Source organism: Lampris incognitus, chromosome 17 (genome assembly GCF_029633865.1).
Source record: "Lampris incognitus isolate fLamInc1 chromosome 17, fLamInc1.hap2, whole genome shotgun sequence".
NCBI lineage: Eukaryota > Metazoa > Chordata > Actinopteri > Lampriformes > Lampridae > Lampris > Lampris incognitus.
The window spans coordinates 28148512-28166846 of record NC_079227.1 but is presented as its reverse complement, the minus strand read 5'-3'; the positions used below and the strand labels follow the sequence as shown (position 1 = coordinate 28166846).

Here is an 18335-nt window from a genome sequence, read left to right as displayed (position 1 = left end):
GTTGGTAGGCAACGGAATAGACCGCCACGCCACCTGGACACCCCAATTTTTTTTTTTTTTTACAAAAACTGAGTGTACAAATGTGTGTTGCAGAATGCTTTTTTTGTCTTGAGAGAGAATTAAAAGATGATTTTAATGCACTAATATTTGAGTAGCCCTCTGTATGGCCTGAATCAGTTATTCTTTTCAGGGTCAAATTGGATTATTATTGGGGTATATCATTTTATTTCTTTGCCAATTATAGATATCTGATCCAAAATGCCATGTTTGATGCAATAGAAATGTGATTTTGGGATTAGGGGTAACTAAGTCCCAGTGAGAGTAGCTATTTCCAACTGAAATACAAAGTTAAAAGCTTGACCTCTCTAAAACGGCTATGAATAGATCCAAAAAAAACACGAAGTAACCTGGATGTGATCTGTGTTCTTTAAATGCTTTAGACACATATCTCCACAGCGGTAGTAAGGGAATCTTTCCTTGGCAGTGTTTCACAAACAGCCTGCATTACAGAGGATCAATTTCTCGTTCGCCTTAATACAGAAACCGAATTTAACACCCTTATAAGACTTTCATATTTCATGGTTTGTTGATTTATGTCTGATCAATTCCCTCGCGATCACATTATTGCAGTTTGTCAGCCGTAAGCCAACGTTGACTGTGTATTTTTTTTCAATTTGTGTTATGCACTTACGTTGAACATTATTATTTTTCTGTATTGTTTTGCCATAGGAAGTTGTCAGGTAAGTGGAACTAATATCAGGCAAAAGGGAGTTTTGCGTGTCAAGTGTGTGTGTGTGTGGGTATATATATATATATATGTATGTGTGTGTGTGTGTGTGTATCTATCTCTTTGTGTGTGTTTGGTTTGCCCCATCCAACAGTCATGATGCTTACCCTACCACCTCTGGCCCTAGAACCTTTTAAGTCCTAAACCTGAGCGTAGAGCCTTTTTATGTCAACATAAAACCAAAGGGTGACAACGTGCTGAAGCCTTGTGTGGTTTTGCATCCGGTGTCTGGAAGAGTGCTTGTGGTTACATTCAGTCACAGTGACAAATTGCCTTTTTCTTTTTTTTCTTTTGCTCTTGCCTGCTAACAGCCTCTGTATTAACCTCACCATTAGCACTTACTTAGAGTGTTACACCCATTTTTCCCCTGCCCAAGGTCTCCCCAGACCTCTTAGGGCTGATTAAAGGACGTTTGGGAAGCATTTAGAGGTGTTAAATCTCATTGGCTTGAGTGAGCCAGCGTGGCTAGTGGGACTAGACTGGAGCTTATCTCTCTGATTACCCCCCCCCCCTCCTCATTCCCCATCACCTCAGTATTTGCTTGCCCTGAAGGTTCTCGGGTATGGGAAAAGATACAGACGCTATGAAGTGTCCACGACCCTTAATGCCAGAATCTCGGTGCGTGCTGTATTACAAAAACGTAGAGTCCACCCCACTGTGAGCTTGTGATAAAGACATTCCACCCACTCATAGTACATCATGATGAGTTAATAATAAAGTAGCACTGACAGGTGTGGGTTTTTATCCCTCTCCTGATCAAAGGCAAGCACTCCGGAGAGTTCTGTCGTCTCCAGGCGAATATCCATTCTGTGCAGATGCTGAGGCAAGATGGCCTGTTTCAGGGAAGAGACTGATACAGTACATGCACCACCTCTCCCCTTAGCTTACAAAAGTAGCTTTATCTGACAACAGCGTATCTTTGCATGAGTATTTCTATCTCGGGGAATAGGAAAATCTAATATTTTAATTCTCCCATAACTGCGTCAAAAATAACATTGAGCACCTCTGTCAAGTCTCTTTTGAAATGGTGCCGTAGCCCATCTCTTTTCATTATCGTGTGATTCCCCTCTGCCAATATTGGGAAACGCTGAACTCCCCCAGTTACACGTGTGATCTGTGATTAACTCCCTCGGAAACGGCCTCACGTCGTTTTATTCATTTAGGTGATGCTCCTTGTTTGCCCCTTGTCGCTCCAATTCAACAGTCCCGTATCTTCACAGACAGATGACATTGCAGAAATTGCGAGGAAGGCACAAAACTTGCCCAAGGAGAACAAGAAGAGGCAGCGAGTGGTGGTCTTCACCCAGGGCAAGGACGACACAGTGGCAACTGTTGGTAGGCATTTATTTTCCTTCTCTTTTTCCTCCCCCTAGTGTGTTTTCTTATCTGTGCATTGTTGAATTAAAGTGCAACTTGAAGCAATTACAACTGTGGCTCCCTTTGGACATCTTTGCCCTTCACTTAAACCTTATATCTCAAAATTGCAAAATGGTGCCTTATATACATGATAGATTGCTGACTGCAGAGAACTGGATGGCATCAGTCTTTTCTTTGAAGTTAACCTCCGATATTGACGCCAGATGTTTAAAAAAGCAGAATGCTTGCACTACGTTCTGTCATTTCAGAGCATGAAAGAAGTGTGGGGGATGTAGAGTGGAGGCATTGATTTGTGAAGTACTTCTAACTTTATCTTGGATGGATTCCAGAACAGTCCTCAGCAATTTTTAATGTGTCAACTCTTACTTCCTGCCCGTTTTTCTTCAGAATGTTGGCAGCGGGGCCCGAGGAAGAGCCTGAAAGTACCGTTTTCATTTCAGCCCCAGTTTCTGTGACACACGTTGTATTTGTTAATGGACTTTAAATTGACCTTCCAACCGCCGGCCTGTGCCGTAGTGTCCCGTGCTGATAAACCTTAACCGTGGGTTCAGAAAGTGTTTCCATTACACCGGATAACACCTTTTTATCAAAGGTTTTGCTTCCTGAAAAAAAACGAGAGGTTATGATAGACAACGTCAAGCTGAGCACAGAAATAATTTCAGATTTGCTGTATCACATAGGAATTTGGAGAAACATTAAAATAACTTTTATTGAATTTAATACGTTTAATCGCATAATGATGCTGACACATTGTGTTAGTTCAACTGAGTTTAAGATGGCCTGCAGCTGATTTTGGTTTGTACTCAGCATCTGGTGCCTCTCGTGTCGGTGTCCAACAATAGTCGGCCAGCGTTGATGGATTCCAGTTGCCCTGATGCCTCTTTTCCATGGTAGCAATGTCCTGGTGAAACCTTTCACCATGTTCATCACTGACTACACCAAGACCAGCAGGGAAGAAGTCCAAGTGTGAATGCAGAAAGTGGATTATCAATGACATGTTGCATGGTTTTGTATGCTTTAAGCATGTTGTCAAGCAGATCAGTGTAGGTCGTTGCTCTGTAGTTGCCAAGAAAATTCTCAACAACATCCTTAAATGCCTTCCATACTATTTTCTCTGGCCCCACTAGCAGATCTTCTAACACCCCGTCATTGATAACCGGTCTGATTTGTGGACCAACAAAAATGCCTTCCTTAATCTTGGCATCAGTTATTCTTGGAAACATCTATCTCAAATAGCTAAATCTACCACCTTCTTTGTTCATTGCTTTCGCAGAATTTTTCATCAATCCGAGTTATATAAGAAGAGGAGGCAGAAATATCTTTGTTGGGTCAACAAGTGGTCTATGTGCCGCACTTTTCTGCCCTGGAACGAAACGCTTACGGAGCGGCCAGTTCTTTTTAATATGATGTGACTCTTAAGCACAGCTATCCCATTCACAAAGGAAACAAGGAAACAACAGTATCTTGTATATCTGAGCTGCATTCCTAGTAGCAGTGCCAATACTTTTAGATCATCACAGATGTTCCAGTTGTAATTGTTGTACTGTATGAGTTTCAACAACAGTTCCATGTTATCGTAGGCTTCTTTCACGTGTGCTGCATAGCCGATGGGTACTGAAGGGTGGACATTGCCATTGTGTAACAGGACAGCTTTCAGGCTTAACTTTGATGAATCTATAAAAAGACGCCATTGTTGTGGGTCATGCACACAACCCAAAGCCATGAACAATCCATCAATGTCAGTGCAGAAACAGAAGTTGTCAACCTGTGTAAAGAAGTTTGTCAAATGTTCTTGACGGTGCCGAAAGATAGACATTTTTGTACCAGGTGACAGCAAACCCCATCCTTGCAATCTTGAACCAAGTAGTTCTGCTTTATCTTTTGACAAATCTAAGTCCTTAACCAGGTCATTTAATTCTGGCTGTGTTATCAGATGAGGATAACCAGGCATAAAGCGTTCAACATCAGTGTCATTTTTCACATCTGTGTCATGCGTTGTGGCATCTTCATCTGCCTCATCTAGGCTCCATGTCTCTGGTGGCTTCGGTACTGGCAAACTGTCATCATGTGGCACTGGTCTCATGGCTGAAGGCAGATTTGGGGTATTCAATAGATTCCTTTTTGTTTTGGATTTCTCCCCCTTTTTCTCCCCAATTGTATCCAGCCAATTACCCCACTCTTCCGAGCCATCCTGGTCGCTGCTCCACCCCCTCTGCCAAGCTGGGGAGGGCTGCAGACTACTATATGCCTCCTCCGATGCGTGATTTTTTTTCGTACCCGTTTTCCGGGAACTCTGCCTCTGATTGGCTAGATTCCGGGAAGACCCGCCCCTACTCTATCTCTGATTGGCTAACCCTATCCCTAACCCCACCCTAACCCTTACCTTAACCAACCTAATCAACGGAGGCAACAAGTACTAGCCAACGAGAGGCAGAGTTCCCGGAAAACGGGTACGAAAAAAAATCACGGTCCTCGATAGATGTGGAGTCGCCAGCCGCTTCTTTTCACCTGACAGTGAGGAGTTTCGCCAGGGGGACATAGCGCATGAGAGGATCACACTATTCCCCCTTAGTTCCCCCTCCCCCCCGAACAGGTGCCCTGACTGACCAAAGGAGGTGCTAGTGCAGCGACCAGGACACATATCCACATCTGGCTTCCTACCTACAGACATGACCAATTGTGTCCGCAGGGACGCCCGGCCAAGCTGGAGGTAATACGGGGATTCGAACAGACAATGGAACAGACCGCCATGCCAGCCAGATGCCCAGATTTCTTATTCTGAGTAGAGAAGCCAGACACATTGGTCAGACAGAAGTAACAGTCGGTCACGTGATCCTTCTGTTCTCACCATATCATTGGGACTGCAAATTGCATTGACTTCCAAGTGCCTCTGAGCCAACCTCTCAGTTGACTGCACATGTTGCACAACAAATATGAGGAGTCCAAGGTTTCTCTTGGTCACCAATTTTACATCCGAAGTAGTGCTCATAGGCTTTCTTAATAAGTGCAGTCATGGTGCATCGTTGAGCCTTAAGCGTATACTCGCCACAGATGTAACAGAATGTGTAGCAGCTGTTGCAACATGGACGAGACATTTCTGCTGTATTAAATCTTCCTGAAGATAATAAATCCTATTGTTAAGTATACTCACTATGCTATTGCCTGAAGAACACATGCGTCAACATGCTTCCAAACAGAATCTGTAAATGTGAGCAGCTTTTACAGCCTGTCTGCCAGCATCTAACCAACATCTAACCTGACTAAGCATGTCCAGACATGCTTGGACTGACCAAAACAGCTTGCTTTGTGGGCAATATACCAGTAGACTTCAAATATGATGGGAAATCACAAAAATAGGTTATATCTACAAAACCGTATGTGATAGGAAAATTTTAAGGTGATTTTCATGATCAGCAGCCCGAAATCTGTAAAATACACCCAAGAGTGTTCAGGAAGCAAAATCTTCATTGTCCAGTAACACAGCTCTCTAATGTTTCTGGATATTGAACTTGCTACCACATCAGGATGTGCTACCAAATACAGTCAAATATGAGTTTGCGGTCCCATGAGGTGCAGCAAGTTGTCAGCATCGCACATTGGTTGACGACGATGCTCATGAGAAGTGTCACTGATCGACTGTCATCTTTAAATACCTCCGTAGTAGATTCTGTAGGAAGTGACAACAACATGGTATTAAATTTACCTTTGAACAAGTAATGGAAGCCATAACCATAGCGTGGACAACTGCCGATATCTAAGGTGGAGGAAGTAACTCAGCAGGAGCTTGACTGGCTAGTTTGTATCGAGAAGGTGTATAAAATATGCATAGTGTTTTGGCGAGCAGGGCATGCAAGCTAAATCAGAAGTGATGTTGCCAGGGCGTCTGGGTGGTATGGCGGTCTATTCCATTGCCTACCAACACGGGGATTGGCGGTTCAAATCCCATGTTACCTCCGGCTTGGTCGGGCATCCCTACAGACACAATTGGCCGTGTCTGTGGGTGGAAAGCCGGATGTGGGTATGTATCCTGGTCACTGCACTAGCGCCTCCTCTGGTCGGTTGGGGCACCAGTTCGGAGGAGAGGGGGAACTGGGGGGAATAGCGTTATCCTCCCATGTGCCACGTCCCCCTGGCAAAACTCCTCACTGTCAGGTGAAAAGAAGCGGGTGGTGACTCCACATGTATCGGAGGAGGCATGTGGTAGTCTGCAGCCCTCCCCGGATGGGCAGAGGGGGTGGAGCAGCGACCAGGATGGCCCTGAAGTGTGGGGTAATTGGCCAGATATAATTGGGGAGAAAAAGAGGGGGGGAATGACGCAAGACTACCAGAAGATAAAGACTACAATAATATTAGTGGTGCTAACAGAAAATCAAGCCAGTGATATGCTTTGGGCTCTGGTCTTAGCCACAGACCAGCACACTGCAGTATAGCTGTCTTGATTCGACCAATGCATTGTTGCTGGGCATGGTTGAGGACATGGAAGATACTCCCCCCTCTCCAGGACATAAATGGATAAGTTATTATTAACGATTTTATGTTAATGTTTGATGGCCGTGATGTTTGAGTTAAATTTGTTTTCATGTGATCGGATCAAAAGTGTTTTTGAGTGTTGCTTCTGCAAAATGCAACACCCCTCATAACTTCTTCCAGAGTATGGAGTTTGATTTAGTCTTTGACATTTATGTTAAAGCTTGATTTGGATTTTAACAAGTGTCTGCCGTGTACTCGTTTGTTTAAAGCTGCATTAAGCGATTTCTGATTTCAGTTCAGAAAAGCTAGCCTGGTATTGATTCTCAATGCAATCTGCAGTGCTAGCTATCTTTTTCCATTACAGAGAGTCATATAATCCATTCTTAATGTCAAAAATATTGCTAAACAAAACTTTATTTATTTATATGGTGAGGTACTTCATCCTATTTATGGTTATAGATATTTTCTAGTTGAATGTTCATTCAGATGTTTCATTATCATTTGCACCTCAAGTTTTTTGCATTTTAATAGAAATATCTATTGTTTTTCATTCCAACATTTAAACATTGGAATTAAACAAAAAACAAACAAGTGGGTACCCCAAAAAAGTTTCACAATGGTTTAATAGTGGAAAACAAAAGAGGGTATCAATGCCACGTCGATTGAAATATCCAAACGAGGCTGTATTCAAGAGGTGCATCAGAGCTTTGACTTGCATTTTGTGTATTCTGTCTTTGAACCATTGAACCATGTCCATCGTATTAAGGTTGCACTGGGTCAAAAAGGGATGAACACGGGCCTCCAGGTAGCATAGCGGTCTGTTCCGTTGCTTACCAACATGGAGATCGCCGGTTTGAATCCCCGTGTTACCTCCAGCTTGGTCAGGCATCCCTACAGACACAATTAGCTGTGTCTGCGGGTGGGAAGCCGGATGTGGGTGGTTGTCCTGGTTGCTGCACTAGCGCTTCCTCTGGCTGGTCGGGGCGCCTGTTCGGGGGGGGAACTAAATTCCCCTGGTGAAACTCCTCACTGTCAGGTGAAAAGTGCTGGCGACTCCACATGTATCGGAGGAGATATGTGGTAGTCTCTAGCCCACCCCGGATCGGCAGAGGGGTTGGAGCAATGACCAGGGCACCTCGGAAGAGTGGGGTAATTGGCCAGGTACAATTGGGGAGAAAAGGGGAAATCCAAAAATAAATAAATAAATAAGGGACAACCAAGATAGTTACACTAACCTCCTTCAGTTGCTATGTATGGCAGCGTAGTGTTTACAGTCTACAGCATCGCATGCCTAATGGCGTCAAGTTACTTCATCTTTGCATTTTTAATTGTCACCTTGCATTTTTTTCCCCCTCTCTTTGCGGTTTTTTAAAGCAATTGAAAAATTAGAAAACATGCTCCATTTGCCCTGAAAATCCCAGGGGTGGATGAGTTGCAGAACTAAGATCCCAGAACTATCATCCATCCATCCATCCATCCATCCATCCATCCATCCATCCATCCATCTATCCACTGTTACCTGCTTAACCCAATTCAGGGATGTTGGGGGACTGCAGCCTATCCCAGGATGCATTGGGCAAAAGGCTTGGCGACACCCTGGACAGGTCACCGGTCCATCGCAGCAGCACCCTCTTTTGAGGCCTTAAGAGACAGTGTCATCGTAACTTAGCAGGGGTTGCAGGGGTAAGCTATGTGCGGAGAGATGATGGTTTCCGATTACTGCTGGCAGCCTTTGCCTTTGTTTGGAGCCACAGGGTGTCTCTCCTCATTGCCCTTGCAGTTCAGGGAAGTGAGACGTGCACAGGGAAAGATGGCCTCAGGTGGAGGCTCTAACATATCACTCATCACTGGGGCCCGCTGAGAAGCATAACTACAGCACTACTGTTGGCATTCCTGCATACCAGCATTGATCCAATACTAGTCTCCGTGTTTGTTTGATTGAACGTCCCTTGTTTCAAACTATTGACCTGAATGGAGTGATTTTTTTTTTCTTTCACTGTGATATTTGATCCGATTTTACGTCAAATTATTATCTCATAACTAGTTAACCTCTGCGGTGTATTCTTCACGACGGGTGGCACATTATCAGCTAACAAACACTTTGGATTTTTCATAACCTACGCTATCTAAGTTTGACGTTATCGGACGAAAACCCTCCTTTTTCATCAAGCGACGGGAGAAATCTCTCAGCGAGATTCTTAAAACCCCGCTCTCGAAAATCAAGTGAAGCCATCCATCGTGTCAAAGGGCTTTTCATGGTGATGGATAATTCCTGTACACTTCCTTCATTGCTCGCGCACGAGGACGGAGCCGTGTGTGCCTCTGTGAACTTTATATAAAATACATGATGAATGCAGGCGGGATGAAAGACAATGTGTTTCTGATGTCGTCTGCAAAGGCAAACATGATGAATGTCATTGAACGTGCGATCACCGGGACGAGGCGGTTACAGTGGAAGGTGCTGCAGAATCGGCCTGTGCGAACGCTGCTATTCACGGCAGCCAAATAAATGTCAGTGTAAAAAGAGAATTAAAGATTTTCATTTCCCACAGGCGGCACTCTAATAAACTTGATCTCTCATTTTGTTTGCAATTTGTCCTCCTGTCAGGATTTGATCATTTGCCAGCCTCTGCATGTCACGTTAAGCCATTTTATAGTGATTAAGGGTGGGAGAAGGCTTTCCCCTCTGGCGTAATTCTCCCAAAAGAGATGTCAATTTGTTATTGTTATCTTTTTCCTGCCCTTCATTTGGAGTCTCGACCAGCCTTTCATTACCCTACTCCTTCAAACTTGCCTCTTTTTTTTTAAAGAGCTGTGAGCAGGGGGAAACGGTACTTTATCTAGCTGCCACTGACACCACTGAACTACACCGGGCTTTTGCTTATACACCCATTAGAGCGCTAATTAAGATCATTGTGCCTCGAACCTTAACGGTGAAGAGATCTAATAAACGATCATTCAGTTGGGTGGGGGGGGGTCACTGCTCTAGTCACTGATAAGGACTTGATAAAGCCTGACTCAGGCCCTCGGTGGGGGTTTCGGGGCCCTCGGGGGGGGGGGGGGGCAGGCTGAATTTTCGCCGGAAGATTTTGAGCTTTGACTCGGAGGACTTTATCCAAGCACGCTAATCACACGAGTCATTTAAACAAACACGGCTTCTCTCTCTCTCTCAAACAATGAGATTTTTTCTTTCTCCTTACAGTGCATATTATTCCCCCCATATTACTCCAGGCTTCCTTCCAGTTATTGTTTTGGTGCCATAATTCTGACCAAGTTTCGAGTTAAGTACGTGGCACCGCAGGATTAAAGTATTAAAACTATCTGTAAAGGAAAACAAACATAAAAAACACGACCGTGTTTGTGCTCTATAGTCCAAAGAAAGATGGAATCAATTAGCAGCTTACTCGCCGAGGATGACCTGCTCTCTTTTACTTGGCATCTCACGTCCAAGTGTTTCCTTTCATCTCTCGCTGAGGGATGTTGGGTTTGTGATGATCCTTCGCCTGTGGTTACAGTAATTACAGGCATATGTATCTTTTTTTCTTTTTTTTTTCCTCCTCTTTTTTTTTCTAACTCAATTGTGAATAAAGATGCTGGTTATGATAAGGAAACAGATTGAATGTCAACTTGCTCCTAACCCGCCGCGTTTGCCAAGGAAGTGGTAATGTTTTCCTCTCGGAGGCAGAGTTTGGCCCAAACGCAAAAGGAAGCGTTCCAGAAGAAGTGCGCCGGGGCAAGTCTCCCACATGCAGAAAACACTGCACTTAAACCCCGGCCGCGCAACCGAGAGAGAGAGCATACCTCCGAGAGAGAGAGAGAGGGGGGGGGGGTGAGAGAGGGAGAGAAGGGGAGAGAGAGGGGGAGAGAAAGAGAGAGAGGGGAGGGTGAGAGAGAGAGAGAGAGAGAGAGAGAGAGAGAGAGAGAGAGAGAGAGAGAGAGAGAGAGAGAGAGAGAGAGAGAGAGAGAGAGAGAGAGAGAGAGAGAGAGAGAGAGAGAGAGAGAGAGAGAGGCAGGCGTTCATTAGCTGTTTACGTCGACTCGACTCGAAAACGCACTTTATACTTGTTCGGTTGTTTATTTCCTCCAGATTGTGAGTCGTTATTTGAACATGGCTCCTTTTATAGTATATATATATATGTATATATAGATACTGTGGTCTGCTGAGCATTTGCAGTACCTCCCTATCTACTACCCGTCAAGATGACAACGGTCCCTAATGGGAGTTAATCAAGTGGGGCGCGTGTAGCGAGAGCCGTGTAATGACGCGAGAATCAAAACAGCGGCCTCGTGCGCGTCTTCCCCCGGAAGTCGCCGCGGCGGTGTGAATTTGTGTTGTTAAAGAGAACAGGAGGTGATTAAGGACTTAATTGATACTCGTTTTAAAGAGAGTAGCTTGTTGAAAGAAATTCTCGAGGTTTAATCACAGCCTTTCTAGGGTTTTAATGAGGGAGTAATGAATAGTAAATTAGCAACAAAAAAAGGCACACAATCGCCGGTCTTTGGGAAGAATCTCGATTGGTGGAGATCTCACAGTCTCTCGTTATGTTAACGAGTTAACGCCAAGAAAGGGGACTCAATGGTGCCCTGTGTGGCTCGCTAGCCTGGCGGCTGTCGTGTTCGGTCTCTGAAAAAGATCTAGAAAATTGTGCTATTATTTCAGTGTTCGAGTAAAGAGGGGGGGTACAATGTTTGGTTCTGCCCTCATTACAGTGAAATGTGAAATGAGTTCAGCAAAGTGATGTTTTCAGACATGCTACAAGCCAATAACAACAGAGACACGGAGTTTTTGGCAGACTTTTTTTTTATTGCCATTTCCATGACAGACCTCTGCCAATGAGCTCTTTGTTACACATGGCTGGGGAGTCGGTGGACTGTAACCTGAGCTAACATGCCAGTCAAATTTAATAATTTGTCTCAAAGAGGTTATGTGAACTTTGTCGAGCAGCAAAGTGCAAGTATTGGCAATGATGAGTGAAGGAAAAGGAATGGGGTGTTTTCTGATGCCAGAGCATACTCCGTGTGCCATGTTTCCAGCTATTGTGGTTGTGCTTACTGTAAATGACAGAAATCTGCTTGATGCAGGCCACATTGAACTAGTCAGAAGCGCAAAGCACTTGCACCGTCAAATTTTCTTCTTCTTTTTTTTTTACTCCTCCAGCTTGGTTCTGGAAGTACAGGGGTGATGGGGTACAGAAACAAATGGGAAAAAAATAACAAAGCTGGGAAATGTAATAGCATAAACCATGCCGACAGCTCTTCCCACACCATCATGCATGGGCACAGGTATGTACAGCCATCATCAATCGGGCTTTTCGGTCCCTCGACCAAACAAAGGGGACAGAAGTAAACAATCTGACTTTCTGACACAAATACACACATATTGAGATCTATCAAAACACAAACACATCACACACAGTGCCATGCACCAGTACAGCCTCTACAGTCCGTAACTATGTACACATCATTATCAGCCAGCCTCTCAGCATCACTCTGCCCCTCTTTTATATAAATGCACACACACAAGCACACAAACACACACACACAAAACCTTGCACATGGTTGATGCGATGCAACATGTATTATATTGCATTTCAAGTTGAGAGCCTCGTCTCTCTCAGCGTCATACATATTAATAGCCGAGTTTTAAAATCAATCAAAACTTTAGAAAACCAAAATATCTCCTGCGTTGGATTTTTGTAAATTTTTTTCTGGTCAGGTGGTTGACATTTAATCTGGGATTCTCAGACAGTCAAGGAGGTTTATCAACCTTGGTTGTGGTGTCTGGGTAGCGTAGCGGTCTTCTGTTGCCTGCCAACACAGGGTTCGGATCCCCATTTTACTGCCTGCTTGGTTGGGCGTCGCTACAGACACAATTGGCTGTGTCTGCGGGTGGGAGGCCGGATGTGGGTATGTGTCCTGGTCGCTACACTAGCGCCTCCTCTGGTCGGTCGTGGCGCCTGTTCGTGATCCCCCCCACGCGCTACGTCCCCCTGGCGAAACTCCTCACTGTCAGGTGAGAAGAATTGGTTGGCGACATCCACATGTATCGGAGGAGGCATGTGGTAGTCTGCAGCCGCCCCCGGATTGGCAGAGGGGGTGGAGCAGTGACAAGGACGGCTCAGAAGAGTGGGGTAATTGTCTGGATACAATTGGGGGAGAAAAAGAGGGGGAAATCCTAAAAAAACAAAACAAAAAACAAACCCTGGTTGTATGTCATGAGCAGCAACACACGCCCATGTGTTTTATTCTGGGGTTAGATGATTTGGGTAAGGTTAATACGGCCACACTGCTGATGCCTCCACAATGACTGTGTTATTTCACAACAGTTAACCATGCAATCACATTTGGTGATCTCCAGACGCGCCTTTGGATGTATTTATCCATATGAACGTCTCCGTGTTGTGTTGCCTGGTCACCGACCACTTCCTGTTGAGTGAGGCATGCGATTACTTCTTCGCCTCCCATACTGAATATCTATTATTCTAAGCTGTTTCAAATGTGTATCCTCGCTGAACTTCATTTGATATCCTCGAGGTCTGCTGAACATTTGAATCCGTTCTCTGCAATTGCACTGGCGTCCCATCATCTCTGACAGGCCCCTTATGCAGCACCTGGCCTTTCATTTTAATTTCATGCCGATGTTCTGGATAAAACACCATTCCACACACAAGCAGATTCACCATTAACGATTTCCATCTCATGGCAGCGGAATAATTGACAAACCATAAATTATTAATAGCACATTTTACATGTAAGATGTGCAGTTAATCATTTCAAGAGGGAGGAGGATTCTCCAGCTTTCGTCTGCAACATTAATTAAGCAAAGTCGTTATGCTACTAATTGGCTGATCCCTAAAAGTATCTCTGTCTATTGTGATTTATTATCAAAGTGACAATCAGCTGCGTTCATTGAGGAAAGGGGGGGGAAACGCTCCTTCCGCCAGGGGAAACGTTCACGCGTCGTGTCGGTGGTTGGCCCCGGCGTCGGCCAGTCATATCAGGTGTTGAGTGTGTACAAGGTGGCGAGTCCTGCGCCTGTGGGCCCTGTGCGTTAACAAGGACAGGGGTGCGTTCACGTTTATAGGCAGGGGTGTCTTTTCTGCAGCCGGAAAAAAAACTCCGTGAGCCGCGGCTGGATTAGCGGGGGGCCTCATTAAACGACTTTTGTAGTCCTCCTTTTCTCATGTCTGCTTAAACTCTCAACCTCTTTTTCTCAACAAGAGGTCTGTCAGCCTCCTCGTGTTCCTTTCATCCGCATGTCAGTCTTTTGTCTCGCACACCTTTTTGAGGGGCTCTGTCGGCATGAGAAACCCTAGCTTGTCTGGAGGTTGTGTGTGTGTGGGGTTTTAGGCCGCTCTGACATAAGTTGCTGATTTAATGTCATTCTACACCTCAAGACTTTGTCATCTGGTAGATGTTTGTCCCCCTCCCCCCCCTCCCTCACTCTTTTAACTGTACGTTTCTTTTGAAGTGCATATGCTACTGATAATTGAAGCAATGTAATCCACTTATGATAATTTAGGGCGCCCATTTTCATGGAAGCCATTTTGAGATGAAACTGTTTTAACTGTAGTTGTATTTCTTGTTCATCGCGGCGCTTACCTGAAAAGTTCGGAGATGTGGAGGATTTGCGTCCGGCCAGAAGTGTGGCCGGTCCTTCCTGGGTTTTATCAGCTTGTGTGGCCAGACAGACGTGTCATGACCTTTAACTAAACGGATACATTGTAACAAAGCCACGCCACGGGACATAACCGATGACTGACGTAGTCATCGGTGATAATAATTGGTAATCATAATAATAATCAGTAATTGATAATAATCGATAATATCAGGGGGCGTCCGGGTAGCGTAGCGGTCTATTCCGTTGCCTACCAACACGGGGATCGCCGGATCGAGTCCCCCCCATGTTACCTCCTGCTTGGTCAGGCGTCCCTGGGTGGAAAGCCGATTGTGAGTATGTGTCCTGATCGCAGCACTAGCGCCTCCTCTGGTCGGCCAGGCGCCTGTTTGGGGGGGAGGGGGAACTGGGGGGGAATAGCGTGAACCTGCCACACGCTACATCCCCCTGGCGAAACTCCTCACTGTCCGGTGAAAAGAAGCAGCTGGCAACTCCACATGTATCGGAGGAGGCATGTGGTAGTCTGCAGCCCTCCCCGTATCGGCAGAGGGGGTGGAGCAGCGACCGGGACAGCTTGGAAGAGTGGGGTTATTGGCCGGACACAATTGGGGAGAAAAGGGGAGAAACAAATCAATAATATCGATAATATATATCTATATCAATCATATTTAATAATAATTGGTAATAATAATAATAATAATAATTGGTAAATGATAATCAGTAATACAATTTAGGAAAGAATCCAAAAGGGATAAAAACTGAAGGTTCCCATTAATTATCAGTTTTCTTTTCTGTCTCTGTCTCTACCACAGGTGAGAAGGTGACCATGTTCCCTGTTCTGGACATCGACCAGAATGATATTGTGGACACAAACGGTGCAGGAGATGCCTTCGTGGGAGGTAGAGTATGATCCAGAAATTATTCTTCACACAGCTTGATGTCTGCTCATTCCCAATTAACCTTTGTTAGGGGCCACCTATGTGACACCGAGACGTCTCTAGATTTTACCAGAGTGATGTTTCTTCTGTCGTTTCTACTCAGTATGAACTGATTATAGCGCCGCATGAAATGGGAATCATTTGACTCCTATTGAGGATAAAAACAGGGTCGACTCTCTACAAATGTTATTAGCGCGCTACCGCTCTACCTTTATCACATGGGCATTGACGACCTGGCCCTAACAGTTTCCGAGATAATGAACCATTACTTTTCTCGGCACCTCCTGCCGATCTCTGTCCATGTAGGATTCCTCTCTGAGTTGGTCCAAGAGAGGCCATTGGAGAAGTGCATCAAGGCTGGACACTACGCGGCCAACGTCATCATCAGACGGGTCGGATGCACCTTCCCAGAGAAGCCGGACTTTCATTGATGTGTGTGAGCACTCTGCATTTCCGGGTCTCTCCTCAAGATACTTGTTATATGTCTATGCCTCATGTGTTTGGTTTTGTATCTGCAATAACACCATGGGAATGAGTCTGTGTCGGAGCTTGAATGCATTTGCAAACTTCAGTCGGCGACCCAAAACTGTCGTGTACATTTTAAACATTGCACTAGCTTCATTGTCCACTTGTTGAAATTAAATGGTCTTATCATTCAGTGGTAATGGTTTTGGATTTGGCAACACAACTGACAATTTTTTTTTTTGTGCCCTGCAATTATTGTACAGAATTGTAACTGGTCAAAAGCGGGAGATGTTTGTATGTAATTCAACAAATAACTCAAAACTTCTCATATATATAGACAAATGTGACTGTTTTAAAAGCATTGGCTACAAGTTTGTCGCCATCATTATTTATTTTAATCAACTAGAAGCTCCATCATACTAATCGTTTTGTGATTCTGTCAACCCTTTGGACATCTTAACCCTGTCATGAACAGCAGGGGTCCAGGGCCAACCTGGCACCCTGGTTCAACTCGGTAATCTCCACAGGGAGCTCAGAGGAGTCCTGGCGAGACACTTGCAGAGTCTGGATCTCCGTTGCATGGCTGTAGAAGGTTTATTTTTCCCGGTTGAGGGATTAATGGTTGCTCCTCATGGTGATCCTTAGACGGACCTGAAAATTAGGCTGATCCTTCGTACCCAGCTGTGCCGTCGCTGGGGGTTGGAGGCGAGGATCACAGAGGGGCCCCTCCCACCCCCCCTCCCTTTCCCACTAAGTACAGGCTAACAAAAGTGTTGGGGCAGTGTATCTCAAAAAGCAATTTACCACTCTGTTCTTGCAAAGAGTCTAATTACCAGCTCAATGGGTTGCAACTCCAGAAAACAACCTGCTCGGTACTTCTTTTCCTTTATGTCTCCGCATTACTAAATGTCAGGAGGAATCTGTTCAAAGACTCCCTGTGTTTTCAGTAATACAGTGGAGTTTATTCATTTATGCTAGTAGGGGGCATCTAGGTGAAAATATTCTGCAGCCAAAATGTTATTAACAACTTTGAGGCACTTTTTTTTTTCATCAGCATTTTTAAGGTTTCACACAGATGCGCTTTGAAAAGGACCACATTTCTGACTGGGCAAGATCACACTCCATGGCAGCTGGTTCATTGGCTTCTCAAGATGACAGATGGCAAAACACAAACACAAAAAAGAGAGAGCCGTGATTAACTAATGAGAATGCGTTCCACTATAAGGAAACTGCTAAATATACTTTTTGCACTTTTCCTTCTTAACGGTTTCAAGATGGGAAAAAACAAAACGGTACAACCAAAACGTTCCAGTTTCAGCGCACAAATTACATTTTTGGTTCTTTTGTTTTGTTTTTGTTTTTGTTTTGTTTTTTTGTTTTTTTTCTCCAAGCATAGGAATACAACACATTTTGAATACATTAATTCTCAGTTTGTTTACATGGAGGTTTGTCCGGCGCAAGTATCCAGAGGAAGAAAAAAAAATAAAAAGAAGAAGAAAACTATTACTGCGACTACATAGTAATTGTCTTCACTTATAGGTTTGTGACTAATATTTGCTCCTACAATGCGGGCCAAAGGAGTAACTGGGGGGCCGGCCAGTGTGTTGCCCTGCAGATGGGCAGCAGTGTTTGTGAACACCAGTGTGGCAGTTGGCAGGGATTGAGTAGGGGGATGGGCAGGCTGCAATGGCACATGCTCCAATTCAAATTATCCCTGGACCCATGCAGCAGCGGAGGACCTGCTGGGGCCCAGGGTGGCATTTATTATATCTACACACAAGAGTGTTTGGTCACCGACTCCACCATGACACGAATCCTCAACAAGCCTATCGGCCAAATCCTCTTTGTTCACATTTCCTGTCGCTCGCGCACTCACTCTTGTTATTACATAGACACATATTACAACTGCCTGGATGTTAGAACTGTATTTGTCACTTATGAGATTAAATAAATATAACTCCCTGGTTGGTTTGTGTGTGTATGTGTGGGTGGATGGGTGGTGGTGGTGGTGGTGGGGGTATGTATAAATGGGGCAAAAGCATACAGGGAGAGGAAAACAACAACAAACAAAAAAACAAAAAACAAGGTCATCGAGTTAATTAGAAGAGTGCTAACACTGGAAGTGTGACGTACCGAGCAGCACACAAGATATTTTTAACAAAACTGTTTCCAGACCACAAGAAATCCCTCTATCTTCCTTTAACGTTTCTCTTAATAAAAGTTAAATGTTTACACAAGGGGCCTCTTCGGAGTTTGCTGTGCAGATTTGCAGAATGAGCTGTTGAATGTAAAATGAGCACGCTGCTGCACAGTGCTGCTTACGCCATCACCAAGCCCTTGCAGCTAACAAGCATGTCCCCAGTCAGAATTATCCACAACTATCAATAAATCAATTAACTTCTGGTCTTAGCAATAAGATAATTTAGCCTGCTGTAGTGGAGGCGCGTGTGAACTTCTAAGTGGGATACGGATGCATAGTCACAACATTAGCCGAGACTTTCTTTCTTTTCTTTTCTTTTTTTTTAAAGCAACAAATTATATTCTCCCACATGTTGTGTTGATGTCAGAAATCAAAACATGTCATCTTGTAATGGGTCCTCTCTGCCTCCGCGCGACCCACTTATTCCGGGCACTTATTTCCATCCAAGTTGGATGTTTCTCTGTATACAGGCAATTAACG

The 18335-nt window shown here is 44.6% G+C and overlaps 1 protein-coding gene across 2 annotated transcripts in view; it reads left to right on the top strand.

The window, feature by feature from the left end:
* adkb (adenosine kinase b) overlaps positions 1–17611 on the top strand; it is a 113558-nt gene extending 95947 nt beyond the window's left edge. For both annotated transcript variants that reach the window (XM_056297070.1, XM_056297071.1), the window contains exons 9-11: positions 2008–2122; positions 15065–15151; positions 15497–17611. In XM_056297070.1, coding sequence (XP_056153045.1) covers positions 2008–2122; positions 15065–15151; positions 15497–15621 — 327 coding nt within the window. In that variant the 3' untranslated portion in view covers positions 15622–17611. The remainder of the gene's footprint in view (positions 1–2007; positions 2123–15064; positions 15152–15496) is intronic.
* The last annotated feature ends 724 nt before the right edge of the window (positions 17612–18335 follow it).